The sequence below is a fragment of the Pseudorca crassidens genome, chromosome 14 (assembly GCF_039906515.1).
Source record: "Pseudorca crassidens isolate mPseCra1 chromosome 14, mPseCra1.hap1, whole genome shotgun sequence".
Lineage (NCBI taxonomy): Eukaryota > Metazoa > Chordata > Mammalia > Artiodactyla > Delphinidae > Pseudorca > Pseudorca crassidens.
Genome location: NC_090309.1, coordinates 40,509,434 through 40,529,408, shown reverse-complemented (window position 1 = coordinate 40,529,408; position 19,975 = coordinate 40,509,434). Strand labels below are relative to the sequence as shown.

General features: G+C 42.9%; 1 protein-coding gene across 9 annotated transcripts in view; it reads right to left on the bottom strand.

The window, feature by feature from the left end:
• Positions 1-1,465: 1,465 nt before the first annotated feature.
• The window catches only part of BCL11A (BCL11 transcription factor A), a 99,370-nt gene continuing 80,860 nt past the window's right edge, over positions 1,466-19,975 (bottom strand). For 2 of the 9 annotated variants that reach the window (XM_067704981.1, XM_067704986.1), the window contains 3 exons: positions 16,969-17,070; positions 9,696-11,718; positions 1,858-1,975 (listed from right to left, as the gene is read on the bottom strand). In XM_067704981.1, coding sequence (XP_067561082.1) covers positions 9,698-11,718; positions 16,969-17,070 — 2,123 coding nt within the window. In that variant the 3' untranslated portion in view covers positions 1,858-1,975; positions 9,696-9,697. Of the gene's footprint in view, positions 1,976-9,695; positions 11,719-16,968; positions 17,071-19,975 lie in introns of all 9 variants that reach the window. The other 7 variants (XM_067704982.1, XM_067704988.1, XM_067704983.1 and 4 more) reach the window with 7 other exon arrangements.

Sequence of the window (19,975 nt, the reverse complement as noted above, 5' to 3'; positions counted from 1 at the left end):
CTCTCAAAAACTCATCCAGGCCACCTAGTTAATCAGGGTTATTTATTTGTCATGGAAAAGCCACTGGGGAAAGATGATGGCAAGAAGGGCTGCTTGCTCCAAACTCCCTCTGGCAGTGTGCACAGCTGTTGGTAGGAAGAGACACTTTTGTGTGCCTTACCAGTGGACATTCTTGATCTCTGTGTGTGAGCCATACATGTGTGTATTTGTGAATGTTTATGGCTTGTGTGCTAACACGGGGAGAGACAATCCCCTTGACCACAGAGTTCAGTGGAATTCACTGGATGAGACATCAGAACATCTGGCTTCTCTGCTCTCCTTCTCATTGACGTGGCCCTGGGCAAGCCGTTAACTTTGGTGAGGCTCAGTCTCCCCATCCACAAAGTGGAAGTCGTGAGATCTGTCCCAACGAGGATCAGATGAAATGACGCACATGAAAGCACTGTATAACGTATAAGGCAGCACACATCTGTGAGGAGTCATTATTTATGATGAATAAGCAGGAAAGAATCCAGATGCCAATTATTTTTCTGTCTTCTCACTAGGCTAGGTAATCTAGCCAGAGAGTGAGTGGGTAAGATTTTCCCCACTTACGTTCACAGCCAATATGTAAATCTATAATACACAGGTGTCTGAGTTCTATTATTTATAAACCTATTTTAATATGCTATATTGTTTCTAGTTCTCTTCTGGATCTCCCGGCAATAGAAAACATCAAACTCAGAAAAGTTATTTGCAAATTAACTGGGCCAGAAGGAATTTTTATCACTCGTTTGTAGACCTAACATTTGTGTCACTAATTTCTAAGGAACGGGGCACTATTACGATTACAATAGGGTGTTCTGATATGGACCTCTTTCCTCCTATCATTTTTTTCCCCTTATAAACCTGCCCCAAATTTCCTGATGTGGGTAATAAAGAAGTTTTATGTTTGTTTGTCTGCATTAAGATATATTTGCTGAAGTTTGGGGAACCTAAAATTAGAATATTTAATAAACAACTACTGATTTTCATCACCTCTTTGGGATTTACCACTAATCCAGGGACATTAGCTTTCTTGAGCTAAATTAAAAGACAAATTCAAATCCTGCATGGTAGCCACCAAAAGCATATATTTGAAAAACAGAATTCAGCATGCCATATTATGCATTATTTAATGGTATGCAAATTATGTCAGACAGTTAGGAAAACCACACTTTAGCGTTAATAAACAGCAACACTACTACTACATTAATTATGATATTGCTATGATTTATTCCCAAGTTTTGCATTTTGATTCTCCTTGAAAATTTATGCCATCTGATAAGCAGTAACCTATTTCCCCTCCTACGCGTCCTACCCATTCCTCAAATCTGTTCCTCCTTCCCACCCGATGGGTGTCTGCAAAAACGGGTACAGAAATACAGTCTTAAGCGGCTGCATTGTCTTATAAGCATTAATAATTAAAGAACAAGCAAACACCACCTAAAGCTCCAACATTTATTGTGTCAATGTTAAGCACACTTTTTAAAAGACAACATAGAATGTATAGAAAGAAGGGGTCTGGGGGACTCATGCTCATTTCCACAATACGGGGAATTAGGTTGGCTGGTCTCAGAAGGGCCAGGACGGCACTCAGGACAGCGATGGTCCATGGGCCCTCAATATGGGACTGATTCACTGTTCCAATGTGGGTCTGTTTTTTTGTTTTTACTTTTTATTAAAAAATATAAATAAAATGGCACTGCAGGCCCGGGCAGGAAGGACACTGCAGGACTCTGTCTTCGCACAACGGCTTCTTGGAGGCTACTGTCAGAAAACATCACAAACTAGCAGGATGACAGACCACGCAGATGTCGGCTGGGCGGCACGTGTCCACCCCGCCCCTGGGGGTTCAAATTTTCTCAGAACTTAAGGGCTCTCGAGCTTCCATCCGAAAACTGCCACACATCTTGAGCTCTCTGGGTACTACGCCGAACGGGGGTGTGTGAAGAACCTAGAAAGAGGTTGGAGACAGAGGAGGGGGAAAAAAAAAGTACAGGTGTGACTTGGCCCAGTCATTTTCTGTTCTCTAACTAGCTTTTTAAAATTATAACTTAAATCAAGCACAGGTTGAGCCACCGGCATCTTAAACATGATTTCAAACTCAATCTCCCCCACCTCCCCCAAATCTCTGACCTCTGAGTGCCTTCCCCATGCCTCCCTCCCCGCCTTCCCCCAAAGGACCCGGACACCCTCCCCGATCATAGGACAGTCCTAATAAGCTGGGGACACACCTGGAAGGAAACACTTTCCCTTATGACTGAGAAAACTGAGTAGGAAACAGTCCTTTGGTTGAGGAGAACAGGGGAAGGAGGAGGGAGGGGGACATTTCCTTAAAATAATAATAAAATTATAAAGAAACAAAAAACTCAAAATTGATGTAAAAGCAGCACAACGAAAACATGAAATGTCATCAAGTTCAACGTCAAAGCAGCCAACGATTTACAAGAGGCGAACAAATCTCTGAAGAGGAAACCAGAACTCAAAATAGTTGCTCCCAAATGGCACCAAAAACTGCCTGTAGTTTCTTTCAAACATGCAGTTTTCTTTTCTTTTTTTTCTTTTTTGTAAGGGGACAAGGCAGTGGTGAAGGGAAGAAGGGAGTGGTTATTTTCCTCCAGGGTTCCTCCCTTGCTTTGTACATTGACTCGAAGCAGCAGAACTGGGAGTCCGGATGTGCCGAGGAAGAGGGCTACGACTGTGGCATTCCAGGCCTCGTTGCCATGGCGACCCGAAGCAGGGGCCTGGGGCCTCCTCTCCCCTGACTTGGCGCCGCAGGAGGCCCAGGGTCTGGAGCTCAGCTGCTTTCTCGAATCCCCCCACCCTGAGCAGTGGAGACCTGGGCTGAGGGGCCTGCTGTGTCCAGGTGGGCTCTTGGGAATTCCATTCCCAGCCCAGCCCTAAGTCACTGTCGTCGAGGCCCCTTTCGCTGATACCCGCCCCCCCCATCAAACCCCTTTGTCAGACCTGCTACCAATATTTAAAATCCTAACAGACAAAGTATAGCTAGCATGGGCATGTACCACATCCATTGTTATTTAAAAGCACAGCCCCCCCTATGGGTTTGGGGGTCCTACTTTAAAGGATAGACTTTGGGGAAATGGCTTAATTTGCCTTTTCTGCCATCTCATAAAGACCTGATAAATGCTCCCTTTATCACTTTACAGAAAGGGAAAACAGTATTTGGATCAACCATTGAGTTGCCTTCAGCCAAGTTTAGGTTCTTGAGTACAATGGACCCACGTGAACTGTATTGGTCTCCTTTCCCATGTGAAAGGGAGGAATTGATCGCATCCCATGATCATGAATGACACTGGGAAATAGAGAGAGAGAGAGAAATAGGCCCATCCCCTTAAAGGCTGATTCACTGGCCATGTGTTTTACTAAATGAAACAGCGGGCTAATGGGATAACAAGATGACAGCAAGCAAAAGAACAGACCCACCAACCCATGTCTACAATTTGTAGCAAAGCAACCCTGGAATAAATGTACATAATCCCAGCTCCAACTATGTGTTCTGATGTCCATGTCTCTAAAAATGGGTTCATTTATTGTTAATCGGGAAAGCTGCAGGGCCTTAGGAGACACTTAGGAAAATTTGCTAAGTGGCTAATGCCTTTTAAAAGTTAACAGTCTTTTATAAAACACTTTTCCAAGCAGGTTTAAAGAACACTCCTAATCCCATCCTCATACCAGCAAAAGTCCCACAATTTTTTTTTTTTAAAATGGGAAGTAGTCTGAAAAAAAGAGCATAGGATGTGTACATTCTTGAACACACCAGGCCCAGGGACAATGGAGTAACAGAATCATAATGAAGAACACACGACTACAACACAGTCATAAGAAATCATGTTTGTGTGTATGGAGCCGGGGAGGGGTTTAAAAAACGAAAACACTGCTATTTCCTCCCTCACTCTCTGAGAGTAAAGTGTTTGAAGCAGGACAGAATGGGGCCTGAGGCTTCTCAACTCCTTTCCAGGAAGGCCTGAAATATCCCAGTACCTTTTAACAAACTTTTAGTGTCTGTGAATAAACCAGCTCATTTCCTTATTTCTCCAAATGAAATGATATCTAGTCCCCACCGCCACTTCCTTTCAAGTCCTCACTTCAAGCATTGTGAATATATACAGTATGAACTTATTGCATATACAAAAATGGTATTTAAATAAACAGTTCTATCACAGAATGCCCTGGGAAAAGCTCAGCTACTTCACACTTCCTGCCATTGCTGGTACAAACGAAGACCCAAGCGTTCACCTCACTTCTTAGCAACCTTTAAAATATGTTCGTCTCACTCTTTTTGTAGGTCCTAAGCAGAGAGAGGAGAGTTACTGGTTTCAGGATGAAGGTAGTACATGTGCTGGAGAGTGTCTGGGTTAAAATCTGTGAGAAATAGTATTTACTGTATTCCTGTTTATTAAATTGTTCTCAAAATGAAGATAAAAAGGAACATGTTAAGCTTTAGAAGTTCAAGTATGTAGAGAACATTGCATTCAACACATCAGGGGTGTCACATAAACTTAAGTTGAGAATTTTGAAATGTGCTCATGTCCTTATCAGTTCCTCGTTTTAAAGCTTTATCATGACTTCATCCTACTGTTGGAAATGTTTTTTGTTATTTTATATTAAGATTTTTAATTTTAGGGTTCTAGATACAAGATGTCATTTATAAGTTATATTCTTGTTGCCTAGGTTTTCAGTCTTCTATTGTTCACGCAGCTTCAGAAATAATATTTTATAAGAGGGCTTCAGTAAGTCAGGAGACTGAGAACCCTGAAGAACCTGTCTCCCAATAAATTTATTTAACTTTGGGACCATGTAAATCAAACGTAATCTGTGATTTATCACCAGATGTTTGCACCCTCCCCATTGCCCATTTAAGAAATTTGAGCATACAAGCATACAGTATCCACCATTAATTCTGTCTGTCAGGATGCAAAACCTAATTACACTAAGAGCATCACATACTGAGAAATTTAAGTGAATACTGTATATAAAACCTGCACAGCCGTACTCAGAGCGCCTAATAAAAGAGTAATAGGAATACACAGCGGTTTTATGGACATTTAATATGGTGGAGCAAAGTCACCATGTCTGAAACTGGCATGGCACTTGAAGAATATTTCTATCTGTCTTGAACAGCATTCTGGATTCACTTGTGAAGTTAAACTCATCTAAAACACATATATCACCCCTCACTTCACTGCCAATTATCAAGTTCTGCAAGTACCCCCCATTCCATCCCAGCTCCTGTACCATTTATGCTCTCCCAAATCATCTCTTACCAGATTCCTCTCTGCCTCCACTCTCTGCTTCCCACCCAAACAGACTTTTAAAAAATACACTTACTTTCTCTATATTTTAGAAAGATAAAACAATTCTTGCCTCAGATAAAAGGCATTCTGTGAAAAGGCCACCTCACAAGGCACCAGGGCATAAGAACTGAGCAACAGAAATGCTACCACAAGACAACAGAACGGTTTTTGTTTTGTTTTTTACAAAAAGAAGAACAATGTCGTATCCATTCATCTACACTGGGGACAGGGAGACAGTGTCACAGAGGTATGTGTTTAATAAAGCAAATAGATGCTGCAACATGCAGTATTTGTAAAACTGACAACACAGATTTCTAAGTAGGGGTTTTTAAAACAGACCTAACTTGCTTTTCAAAGACGTTGCTTCATTTTATAAATCTGTTGGTTGGCCAAAAGATAATTGAAGGGTATTCCCACCCTCATTTGCTATCAACCAGGAAGACCCTATAAAAACAGCTACAACATCTGTCCCAACTAGGGTCCCTAGGATCTCAGAATCACAAAGCAAACCACCATATATCTCAGGAAATTAGTGGCTGATTCCACAGGTTTGGCCAAAGCTGGCTAAACTCCTAGTTACTGCTTACTTGCTTTCTTTTTTTTCCCCCCTCTCTCTTTTACCTGATGCTTTTGTTTCTGGATTTTTAGATTTGAGGGGTGGGATTATTTTTGGTATGAGGAAAGACTCTTATGTGGAAACAAAAGAGCTGATTAAAAAAAAAAACTTTTTTACATTATGTTCTAAGATAGGGCATGATGGGAGAATAGAAAAGAACTTTTAGACAACAAGAACACAAAAAAAATCCAAAGGGAATAAAGGTTTAAGATGCTATTATCAGGAAGTTTTTCATTTATATCTGAATGGATTACTGCTAAGAGATGGAGGGGAAGTTTTTAACATCATACTGAAAACACTTTCCATTTCTCGAAAATTATTCTAGAATTATAAAGTCTAAACTATTTCCATGGCTTGAGATATGTCTATTTTAATATAGTAAGTATTTTATGTTCCTTTAGGGTATAATACACGCATCAAAATGCCCATAGAAATAATCTTGAAAAAGACTGACTGGCCTTCTCTTAAAACCTGTTATTTTCTTGAAAGTAATTTACAGAGTGTGTCAAATGAGGACACAAGAAGCTTACATTGTGTACTTTAATTTTTTTATTTTTTTCAATAAAGGGACAAAATGGGTGTATGAACAGGTTAATGCAGACAACTGCCAAAAAAACACAGACAGTGGTTTTTCCAATAGAACTTAACAAAGACCAGAAACAAATACAATAAAAAGCCAGGTTGTAATGACCTTTGGTCATCCAAATAAAAAAAAAATAAAAACAAAGAAAAATAAAAGATCAAATTAAGTGCCTCTGTTTTGAACAGGGCACATAAGCAATAATAAATAGTGACTCCCATAGTAAAAGATAAAATTTCAAGTTACGACAAACAGCTTTCATTACAGGAATAGAAAAGGCCAATAACAAAATATTCTGCATTGCCATTTACAAAAAAGTATTGACTAAAGCGGGCTTTCTCTTTAATATGCTTTGCATATGAAATTCTTTCCAATCTAAATATAAAGCACCATTTAGTTTTTGGCAATGAAAAAAACTGCAAAACATTGGTTTTTTTTTTTTTTCCTTTTTTTTTTCTTTCTTTCTTTTACTGCATATGAAGGTAAGATGCTGGAATGTAGGGTGATAGAAGGAAAGGGACAAAAAGCACACTACATAACAAACCAACGTTATTAGCTTGCAGTACTGCATACAGCATGGCAGCAGGAAAAAGGAACAAAAAAGGATATGTACAACCCCTATGACAGCCATCCGTGTGACATTCTAGCAGGCTCCCCCAAACCGCCATTATATGGCTTCTCATCTGTACAATGTCACACTTTTTTCTCTTTTTTTTTTTTGAAGCATACAAATAATTTGCACTATATTATCCTGCCAAATTAAAAAAATATACTGTGGCAGCCTGTCTTTTTTTTTTTCCACTACCAAAAAAGGTACATTGATACCTTTTAAGAGAACAAGCAACAGTTAAAAATACAAGCTTCAATATAAATACTATAGTGCCTAACACTAGATGAACATTTAATTCAAATACCATTCTAGAAATACAGAAAAAAGACCATAAATGTGTTTTAGCATAGGAATCAACATGAGTGTGCATTTTCCTATATTTAAGTACTATATAATCTTAAACCTTTCCCCAATGTATGTTTTTTTTTTTTACAACCTGAAGAGCGGTGTGTATCCAAGGCATAGAATTTCCACTACCATTTTTAAATGGATAACAAGTCTTGTAACACCACCAAGACAATGGAACCCTAAAATGCAGTTCCCCCCTAAACATAATGAAGTGTTTTTTTAAAAAATTCTTTTTTCTTAACATTTATATTTAAAAAAGTTTTGTACAAAAAAATCCTTGCACTGTAGAAGCGAAAGCAATCATTCATTTCTATGTTAAGTGTATTCTGTTTTCCATTCACAGCGCTTGCAATGTTGAGTCCGAGTAAGTAAGCTCATTAGTCAAGTAAATGGCGGGCAAAGTTTTTTTTTTTAGTTTTTTTTTTTTTAATGCTCATCAATGAGATTGTGTTCAAATTATTTTTTTCAGCATTCTTGCAACTTTTCCCTTAAGTATAGACCTGTAAACTGGGAAAATTGTACAGTGCACTTAATTGTCCTATCTGAGCAGGTTTATTTTATACTCAACCTCTGTATCTCTGATTAGAGAAAAGATACAGATATTACAGGCAGAGTCAAGTGCTATTTGAACACCAACTGGGGCAGATGCTAGCTTAATAAAAAAGAAAAAATTAAAAAAATAAAATAAAAACAATGAATCCTCTTTCATGTTAACACAAATAGCACACAGTGTATGGAAAAGAAATGAAGTACAAATTTTAGGGAGCACAGACATATATACTGCTACTCTTAAAATTCTTTCTCTTCTTTTTTAAGAATGTCACATTTAAACGCAAGTCTTAAGAATTCATAGTTAATCATCATTGTATCAATATTAGCTTATACACCTGTTCTAGTTTAAAATGGCAAATAGTACCACATTGTGCTAATAAATCACATTTTTTTTTCCTCTGTTACCCTCTGTCAAACCTTATTGTCAGTCTCTTCTTTTTAACATGCTATTCGAGGTCTTAAAGTTTATCGTTTGATTGTCCATTTGACAACCAAGTAGATCTGGATCTATTTCTTCTGGTGCCAGAATTTTTTTCAAAAGACATTATTTAAAACAAGTTATCTTCATAAAATGAATCCCTTACTAATGTATTTCATCGTGTTCCAGAGCTTTTGCACGTTGCACGTTCAATTTAATCATCATTTAAAAAAAATAAAACTTTGGGCAAAAGAGCCCATTTCTTTTAAGCTCTCATCAGGAGCAAAATAGCTTTTATACTGGTATAATCAGTTTTGCTTATAAGATTAAACGAAAGGGAAAAATGATGATTAACTAGGACATAATGGGTCATATTTTTAGGTAGCCATTGTTGTGAGAAATACAATATAGAATTATACTCTAGGTCCTAAGGTTTATTACCTCACCCAATGCTGAATTAAGCTACAAGTTTATAACAAGTAGAAAGAACCATCAATGTGGTTTTAATAGATCCAAGGCACTCATATTTTAAAACCAAATGATAGAATAAACTTGTTTTATTTTTCTGTTAATTTGTCAATTCAAGGCCTTTCCTTCATCTCCAATTGATATATTTAACCCTTTAGAGACAGACATTTAGCTTGTAGAGATCTGCTTTCAGTGCCATCTATTCTGTCTATAGAGGGTTAATCCAAAGACTGTTTTCCCTCCTCATGTTATAAAAGAAAACTGTACATGATATGTATTACAGAATGTATGCAGCATGGTCTTTTTCTCTCTCTCTCTCTTTTTCTCTCAGAACGGAACTGGAAACAGCAACATGTTTTCTCAGCAACGAATCGGGGACAATTTAAAATAGCCATAACATACCATACATGCTGTCTAAGTTTAAAAAAAAAAAAAACATACACAACATGTAAATTATTGCACAAGAGAAAGGCTCAAAGTTTGCGTAAAATGCAATAGTATTGCCCCATACAGATCATGCATTCAAACGGTGAGAACATAAAGGAAAAAAAGAAAAAGAAAAAAAAAACAAAACAAAACAGGTGTGCTGGTGACAAGCACTCTCATATTCTTAGCTTCCGTTACTTCTGTTTGTTTGTTTGTATGTTTAAATCACATGGGACTAGAAAAAAATCCTACAGGGTGTGGGGCTGGAGGGCGATGGGGAAAGGGGAGGGTGATGAAAAAAGGAGGTGGCAGGTGGGAGTGAGGGAGGGGTATTAATATACCTCTATTCAGTTTTTATATCATTATTCAACACTCGATCACTGTGCCATTTTTTCATGTGTTTCTCCAGGGTACTGTACACGCTAAAAGGCATCTTACAAATTTCACATTTGTAAACGTCCTTCCCCACCTGGCCATGCGTTTTCATGTGCCTGGTGAGCTTGCTACTCTGGGCACAGGCATAGTTGCACAGCTCGCATTTATAAGGCCTTTCGCCCGTGTGGCTTCTCCTGTGGACAGTGAGATTGCTACAGTTCTTGAAGACTTTCCCACAGTACTCACAAGTGTCGCTGCGTCTGCCCTCTTTTGAGCTGGGCCTGCCCGGGCCCGGACCACTAATATGGGGCGTGCTCCCTCCACTTCCCGTGCCGCTGCGCCCCGAGATCCCTCCGTCCAGCTCCCCGGGCGGCGTGGAGAAGCGCAAGCTTCCGTTCTCCGAGGAGTGCTCCGACGAGGAGGCGAAAGGCGATTGTCTGGAGTCTCCGAAGCTAAGGAAGGGATCTTTGAGCTGCCTGGAGGCCGCGTAGCCGGCGAGCCACTGCGAGTACACATTCTCCGTGTTGGGCATCGCGGCCGGGGGCAGGTCGAACTCCTTCTCGAGCTTGATGCGCTTGGAGAAGGGGCTCAGCGAGCTGGGGCTGCCCAGCAGCAGCTTTTTGGACAGGCCCCCCGAGGCCGACTCGCCCGGGGAGCAGCCGCGGCCGTTAACAGTGCCATCGTCTATGCGGTCCGACTCGCCGGCCACCGAGTCTTCGTCGCATGTGTCCCTGTGGCCCTCGGCCTCGGCCAGGTGGCCGCGCTTATGCTTCTCGCCCAGGACCTGGTGGAAGGCCTCGCTGAAGTGCTGCATGGAGCTGAGCACCATGCCCTGCATGACGTCGGGCAGGGCACGGCCCTCGTCGCCCACGCCCACCACCGCGCCCCGCGAGCTGTTCTCGTGGTGGCGCGCCGCCTCCAGGCTCAGCCCGAAGCCGTAGTCCACCCTCTCGCTCTCCGTCAGCTCCTCCTCCTCCTCTTCCTCCTCTTCTTCCTCTTCCTCGTCGTCCTCCTCTTCCTCCTCGTCCCCATTCTCCGGGATCAAGTTGGGGTCGTTCTCGCTCTTGAACTTGGCCACCACGGACTTGAGCGCGCTGCTGGCGCTGCCCACCAGGTCGCTGGTGCCGGGTTCCGGGGAGCTGGCGGTGGAGAGGCCGTCGTCGGACTTGACCGTCATGGGGGACGACTTGTGCATGTGCGTCTTCATGTGGCGCTTCAGCTTGCTGGCCTGTGTGCACGCGTGGTCGCACAGGTTGCACTTGTAGGGCTTCTCGCCCGTGTGGCTGCGCCGATGCACCACCAGGTTGCTCTGAAATTTGAACGTCTTGCCGCAGAACTCGCATGACTTGGACTTGACCGGGGGCTGGGAGGGAGGAGGGGCGGATTGCAGAGGAGGGAGTGGGGGCGTCGCCAGGAAGGGCGGCTTGCTACCTGGCTGGAATGGTTGCAGTAACCTTTGCATAGGGCTGGGCCGGCCTGGGGACAGCGGTGGGCTAGACGTGTTCCCTGCCAGCTCTCTAAGTCTCCTAGAGAAATCCATGGCGGGAGGCTCCATAGCCATTGGATTCAACCGCAGCACCCTGTCAAAGGCACTCGGGTGATGGGTGGCCAGGGCCATCTCTTCCGCCCCCAGGCGCTCTATGCGGTGGGGGTCCAAGTGATGTCTTGGTGGTGGACTAAACAGGGGGGGAGTGGGTGGAAAGCGCCCTTCTGCCAGGCCGGAAGCCTCTCTGGATACTGATCCTGGTATTCTTAGCAGGTTAAAGGGGTTATTGTCTGCAATATGAATCCCATGGAGAGGTGGCTGGGAAGGACATTCTGCACCTAGTCCTGAAGGGATACCAACCCGCGGGGTCAGGGGACTTCCGTGTTCGCTTTCTAAGTAGATTCTTAATCCATGAGTGTTCTGTGCGTGTTGCAAGAGAAACCATGCACTGGTGAATGGCTGTTTGCAAGTTGTACATGTGTAGCTGCTGGGCTCATCTTTACCTGCAAAATAATACAACACCAACATCAATGTTTAATCACCAAGGAGGGCATCAGCAATTGCTTATTTATGTTCCACCTCCAGCCTTCCCTGCCCCCAGCCCTCAACCCCACGGCCTAAGCCCTCACTGACCTTATCCCCTGTGCCTAGATGGTGCTGGCACATCTGGAGGTTGGTGCCCAATAAAAATTTGTCAAATCAGTCTTCCTGCCATTTGACTCAGTTCTAAGAATTTTAAATCCAGTCTTCAAAGTAGAAAGATCTAGATCGATTCAAGCTTGAGGATGAGGATCCCTACATTCTAGAGAAATTCAGCAAACATCTTCTGAACTTTCCAGTCTTTCACCAGCTGTGTTTTGGGGCAAGCCATTTCATCTCTGTGCCTCTGTTTTCCTTGTCCGTTAAGTGAGGGATTTGGACAGGCTGGCCTAAGGGAAACTTTCCTGCTTTCCTAAATCCCCCTGGGTGGCAGGTGAACTGTCTAAACAGGCAATCATTTCATGGAGATATGAAAAAAGAGAAGGTCAACTCATTACAATTCTCTGTGGCCCTAGAGATGCTTTTAATCTTAGCCTGAAACACACTAATTGTTGATATTGTTAAAAATGAGAAGGTACTCATGAAATAATTACCTGGAAGAGAGACTAGCGACATCCTCACAACCCCAGCCTGTGTGAGGGTCAGTTAGTCCCAGTTCTGGTTCCACAACACCCCACGGGGATTCCCATTTTTATCTCAAGGGCTGTTACAAAAAATCTCAATAGAGAAATTTAATTCAGATTTAACCAACAGGCCATATCAAATCTTTAGGAGTTGTCCACCCCAGTCAAACAAATGGGAGTCTAGAGAAGTCAGGTGGAGTGTCTAGTGCCAACTTAAGCAGACACAGCATCCTAGTTTAAGAACAGTTAAAGCAGTCAGCACCATGAAGGGCAGCAGGCTGAGAAATGCTACGCTAGCCTCCTCCTCATTATTTTGAGAGGCTAACAACGTGAACCAAATTATACAACATCCTGCGCCCTCAGCTGAGCCTCAGCTCCAGTTGAGAAAGAAACAGAAAGATACAGTTCAGCTAGTCAACTCTTTGGCCAGTAGCCAAGCCGTCTGGAGAGGGGCCCTGCTTAAGTCACATTATTTCTCTCTCGCTGAAAAGAACCCGAGAGTGGGAAATGCTGCTGTGGCAAAGAGGGGCCAGCTTGACTTCCCAATCATTCCTTTTCGGTGATAGCTAAACTAAAAAACACATATAACAAGGGAGTAACTAACAGTTTACCAGTCAACTCAGCATTAAAAAGGGCTCAGATGCTGGTGGCCAAAGGACTAGGAAGAGAAAAATCAGTAACTTCCCAGGAATTCCAAAAAAGACACTGTATAAAGCACAAATGAGAAATACACTTTAGTCCTCCTTTTTAAGAGGAGTTCCTTAAGGCCACAGGTAGTATTTGTCAGTAACTCTTGAAAAAGGAAAAAATTCACCATGGAGTTAAAAAGTGGGAATGAGGAATTAATCAATTATGATTCTTCCATTTAGCAAGTCAGAAAAGCTGGCAGCATCTTCTCAGGAGCCCCAAACACTCATATTCCAAAACAAGCCAGCCTCACTCAAGCACTTGTCTGAATAATGGACTCCCTGCCCTGCCCTTGTAATTTACTTTACAATGCATTTATAATCTCACTCAATATATCCCACTCCTGGGTAAATCTCTTTAACAAGATTAGATGATAAGATACCAAAATTAGGTTTCAAACATTTGCTAATGTGGAGGGGGAAAAAAAAAGGCAGAAAGATTTTGAAAGAAAACCGCTGACATTAGTATCACATTATCTGCCTATTTTTGTTTGCCTTCTCTCTTCAAAGGGAAATAAAAAGCATCATTGAGAGTATTTTCATAAATTTTTTGTTGTTGTTGAACAATGACTTGGGTCCTAAATAGGCAGGAAAAAAACTATCTAGTTCCAACTACCGTGACCCTCTGTGGCTTTCTCCTTTGCCTCTCTAGGACTCTGTGTTATTATCATACATTTAGCCTGACAATCTGAATTGGGTAAGTAAAAAGGAGATTTGTCAGCTGAAGCAAGTCGTTAACACTTTCATCACTACAAATGCCTTTAAATCATATTTTACCTTATAATATTCTATTGAAACCCAGGACTGGACCCACAATTAGCGATGCTGGTTTTGCATGCACCATGAATGCAGTCATTGATAGATGCCGAAATCTATATAGCACTACATCAAGGGTCTCATCTGGATCCTTTTAAAAAGGCTTAAATGAGAAAAGCCCATTTTATTTTGCTGCACTGAGCTTCCTAAAATTTTGTTTTCAAAGCTATGTGATCATGCTACAATATGTTAACACTGTGCTGTTACCCTCCCCTCTCTCTCATACATCAGGTTAGAGAAAATGGCATTTTATCTTATAATGAGCATACAACATACAGTTTTCACTACCACATTTTAGTATTCCCATCAACTAGATATTCTAGATCATGAGGGCAGCTAGTGTAATCATAATGTCAATGAGAAGGGCTGTTACGATTGAGACTAAAGATTACATGGAAAGAGCTACTTTGAAACTGGTAATTATTACCAGTCCACTAATAGCAAATGATGCATTACAGTTTCACCATATAATCTGTATTTCACTCAGCTCATGCCAGTGCACCATATTATATTACAGTGCTCACAGATTCTAAATTCCTAAACTGCAGTCATCAATAAATGTGTTACTTGCTGTAATTTGTGAAATTACTTTGTTCATAACATCTTTGATGGTTTAGAAAGACCAGAATTGATTTCCTGTGTGGCAAAATTAGGGCTACATTGATTTATTGACGTGTAAAATATAATAATATTCTTCATTTACTCTGATGAAAATCAACTTCTCAATTTGAGAGCCTCATTGGGCATTCACTGGGATTGTTTTGATTTAGAGCAATAAACGGAGACCTGGCCCCGAGCATGGGAACTTGAGGCATCAAAACGGTTAAACTCAGCTATTAGCTCACCTACAGCTTTTACTTTATTTCATTTTATTGTATGGAAAGGAAGAACCCCATTCCTGGTTTGTCACCAAGGCTCAAGAGTCATGATTTAGAAGAGTGATGTCTTATGAGGGACCCCTGGCTCTACTATTTACTAGCTGGTAGCTCTGGGACAGTCATTTAATTTCTCCGAGTCTTAGGTTTCCTATCTGGAAAATGAGCGTAAAAAACAGTACCTTAAAGAATTGTGAGGCTCAAATGACAAACATATATAAAAGCTCTCTGTGATCTACCAGGTCCAACATGAACGTGAGTTTTCATTATTACCAGGCTTGATTAGTTACCACGAACGATGACTAACCACACGTTACACACCCACAAGGGCTTCTGGAGGAAAGACTGGAATCCAGAATCCGGGCTTTCCCAGGCCAAGGGGAGGCCCTGGTTAGAAGAAAGCAAGAGGGGGTGATTTTTAAGGCCCTTGCCCATGGTCCACCCAGCAGGGAGGCCACAAGGTCAGTCCTAAATGCTCTGAAAGCCAAGGGCACTGGTTAAGGCAGCTGAGTGGGGTGCGGGTCAGTTTTGCTTCAGAACTTTCTGGATCCCCACAACCCATTTCCACATACCTTGTTCTGGTCACTCCTAAACTGGTCCTGCCGGCATGGGCGCCAGCAAACTAGGCTCCGTCCCATTGCCGGAAGCAGGGAGAAGGCAGGGGCTCCTTATCAGGCTACTGGTTTCCCAGCCCCTAGATCAAACTCCCTGCCCTCAGGAGGATCCAGAGCAAGAGAGAGAACTCACTCCCTTCCTACCCCTTCCCTCCAAGGGTGGCTCTGTTCCCACAGCCAAGTAAGGGCCCCAGGCACCCCCAGCAAAACGAGGCGAGTTCTCCCCACCCAGTCAGCATGTAGGGACTTGAAACCATGAGTCCAAACCCCTAAACTGTACAATCGGTGACCTAACCCAGGCTTCTGCCCAGCTAGGCTTGTGGGTGCCGGGGGCGGGGGGGGGGGGGGGGGGGTGCGTGGCGGGGAGGTGCTTTTAACCCCTGCACCACCCAGCCCTCAGGACCTGAGGGCTTGTGAAATTCATACAATAACTCTTTGTTACCTAGACCTAGGAGTTAATAAAAATAAACAACTAGCTTCCAGTCTGATCTCAGGGTGCAGGCCCTGCCCTGCAGACACCATTCACAAGAAGGTTGGGTCTAGTTGACCTCCCATCTGAAAACCAGTCACCTTTAAGGCCCCAACTCCTGCATTTTGCTGTCTGTTATTCCCTTTCCACGACACATCATTCCCTTTCTTCTTTTCTTTCCACAAAAGGTTATTTTTTTCATTTACTTTAAAAATATTTTCCTTAAATACAAATTAGATGCCACACTTCTTTTCTTCTTGAACCTGCTTTTTTGTGTTTGGGGTGGAATCAATCCCCCGGCCCCCTACCCCTACCCCCGCATCTGACTTTTTAGCCATGCATGTTATTCCTACAGAGAGAAGCAAACTGTATTACCTTCTAAAACAACATCTTTCAAAAACATTTTTTTCCCAAAAACATTTTTATAAACATACAAATCTAAATTTCATAAGAAGTTCCCCACTATGAAAGTTGGCTTAAGCAAGTAACTGGATGGTGGTAGTCGCAGTGATGGCGGGAGGGGTGTGTGTGGTATCTTTGAATTTTAGCAACAATGCTATGCATTTTTCTCTAAATCTAGGAGAAAAACAAATAGAAATCATATATGTCTGCACATATATAATGTACGATGCATATATAAAAATATACCATGTTTAAATACACACGTAAATGCATATATAACATGCATGAGGATAACTCTAGAGTAACTGTGAACTGACTCCTTTCAGTTCTGGCCTCTGCTAAAGACATATGCCATGGAGTAAATCCAAAGTCCTAAATGAGGCCATGGAAGTAAATGTCCAGCAATACAATGGGCCCTGAACACACAGATATACGCAGTCACCAGCCATGGAGCCACACAAGACCCTGGGGAGGAGACCCGCAGGGATGAGCTGCTTCCAGCCCCATGCCTTCAGTAAGGAGAGAGAGAAAAAGGGGAGGGAAAAAAGCCACTTAGGGCTGAATGGATTGGGGGAGCTGGGTGCCAAGTGAGTAATGGAATATACATATGCAGATGCCAATGTATTTTGGAAATAACTCCTTTCAGTACTTAAAAAGTAAGGGTAATTTCCAGAAACTCTCATCTCTACACACATGGACGTTTGTAGAAGAAATAATGCTCAACTTACAAATACCCTGCGGGGCATATTCTGCACTCATCCCAGGCGTGGGGATTAGAGCTCCGTGTGTAGAACGAGGGGAGGAGAGGCCCCTCCAGTGCAGAAGTTTATCTGTGAAAGAAACCCAAAATCAAGCACTAAAGCTATAAACAACGTGCATCTTAAACCACAGGATATCACATTTCAATTCCATTAAAATAGATTAACATCATTACAACAGCCTTGCAGATAGTTAACAGGCCCAAGGCCTATATCAAAAGAACAGTGGTGAGTTCTTTCCCACAGTTCCGCTTTGTTTCTAATTTTGGTCTTTTTTGACAAAAGGGAAGGGGGTTTGTTTTAGGTATGGGGCAGCAGGGGGGGCGGGGGTTCTTTGGTTCATTTGTTTGTTTGTTATTGTCTGATTATTGTCTTTCAATAAGAGATGTGTAAATAGCAAGGGGGAAATTGGTGATATGACTGGCAGCCTGGTAGAATGGGGGGATTTATCTGCAAGGCTGGTTTACATGCATACATTTACTTTACTTATAGACAAGCTCAAGCAAAAAACAATACGGTAACAGGAAATGAGTAGATTTGTGAATCTTTTCTTCTAGAACAGAGTCCCACTCGGCCTTTCCTGTCCCACTCTTCCCATTCTGTCTTTATGACAGCACCTTCAGTGATAGGGAAACCTTGGGCATCTCAGGACCTGGAATTCTATCCACGGAGTACCCCACGTAGACATGGCTTCTTACAGCACGAAGCGGTGGGCAATAAAGATTAGACTTCTGGGGTTAAGATAACTTTGGCCAAGTCCTCACGTTAAGGGTAAGGAATCCTACCGTTCAATGACAAGGAGCGAAGCAGCTTTCCAAAAATAGCAACACCCTGAAAAACGTGGCCCACCTTCTCTATTCTACTGCACTGGGTTGCACTCTGGTGAGGAAAAATGACTTCTCACACTGATAAACATAAATCTAGCTGTAAATCAAGCCATTCTTGTGAGATTTTTCCGAGAAAGGAAATATTTGGTTTGGGCAACCTGGGGATTGTATGGTTTATGTGGTGAGTTCCTAGCTTTTCCAAGTCCACCTTGAGCTAACCAAGCATGGAGAGGTCAACCTTGAGACAGAGTGGAGGAGAGATGGAGCAGGGACACTCCGTGTGTCCTAGAGGCTTGGAGTTTGTGATGATTGGGGGAGGCGGGAGAGAAGAAAAACAGACTTTGATGGTGAGTAAACAGAGTATGTTTTCCATTAGCTTAATATTAAGAGCACTTAGAAGAGTTGTTGTTATACTCTAGGATAGCAGGTCTCAAGTGTAAAATACATCCTGTTCTCCTTCTATAGATCATGCTGCCAAGAACAGCCAGGGCAGTCAGCACAAGGTTCCCTTTCATGAGGAGCCTGGTGGGTAACAATGGCGTGTTGCTCGTGGAAGCTCTTACACAGAGGCATAAATCTGTCGTTACTGGGCCTGTCCAGGGAGGCTGCCACGAAGGCTCCGCCTAGCCCGAGACCATCTACAGAGGCCTGTCCTCCTCCCTGACCCCAAACAAAACAAATGCCACAAAATGAACCCGCAAAAGCAGGAAGACTAGACTTAAAAAGCAAGCACGTCTTCACTAGCGGCTTACGTTCTATGAATTGAGAGGCAAGGGTAACATTAACTACAGATTTAGTCAGAGTGGTTTTCAATGAGAAATCTGAGAATCCATTTTTGCACTTGTTCTTGCCTCAGCTATTTAATAAGTTTGTTTGTCGCCAAGACTGAAGTCTGTTTCTTAGGAGACCCATGCAACAGAGTACTGTGACCCCAGCAGAAAAGCAACAAGGTACTTGGACCCTCACACTGGGAAAGACTCATTTCATATTCCCTGCCACTTACTCTGGGAAGACCCTGAGGTGCCTCAGATAGACCCCCAGCAAGCAATGGGAGAACCGTTAACCTGGTCCAGGCCTGACCACTTGCATGCATCTCCTGTTGGCAAACTCATCTACTAACCCATTGGCCTAGAGCAAGCTGAGTTTCTGGGGGTAGCAGCCTGGCCCAGTTCCCCACAGCACTAGGCCACAAGGCGACGTGAGGGCTCATCAAGGAGAGTGTCTGAGTATCTGCCCCCATTATTTGGTTTGGGGTTTGGTTTTGAGTTGTAAAAAACCTTAGAGATCATCAAGTCTAATGCCTTCATTTTACAGGTGGGGAAACTGAGGCTTTGAGAAATTAAGTGACTGGCTCACAGCTATAATGATGGTTAACCACAAAAGTGAAGAACAGCACTGACTCCCCAATCCAGTGCTCTTTTCTGGGACATCCATCTCTCTCCTCCCCTCTGTCGTTCCCACCCTGGTCTGCACTGCTCAAGAAGTACCGGTGAGAAGGGATCTCTTTCTCTTGACCCATTCGGAGGAACAACCTCTCTTGGGGAAGAGTCCAGCCCAGAGGTGCTGAGTGGACCTTTCAAAAGGTCCAAATGAACTGACTTGGTTTCAAAATTGGAAAACACCCGATCTACTTCCTGCACCTTGCCTCACCCCCCACTGTTTTCATCCTCTACTTCTGCTTCCCCTGCAGAATCAGCCAGCTGAAGAGAAACAAACCATTCCTATCAGCCTAACAAGCTACTGACACTGTCTTCGTGAGAGAGACTCATACTTGCATTTCTCTTCCTCCATGAAGAGTGTCAAACCAAAGACAATGGGGACCCCAGCTGATTCTGCAGCCTCTCCCGCCAAACACATCTCTGAACACGTTCTCATTGGTAAGTAGAATCAACATTCCCACAGGAACTGGAAATGCTGAATTGTTAATAGCTTCCCTAGGGTTTAACTTCTTGCTATGATGCTTTCAATTATTCCATCACAGTTTAGGCAGAATAGAGTCTCACAATTAATGCTTCTAAGCATCACCCTCAACCAGCAGCTCTGCCTTCCCAGGCTGCCCTTGACTGAGGGCCTCTTCTCCTCCCACCTGCATTTCGTTCTCCTTGACTGAGGGAGAGGTGGGCTCCGGTGGCTGGCAGGGAAGTGGGCGG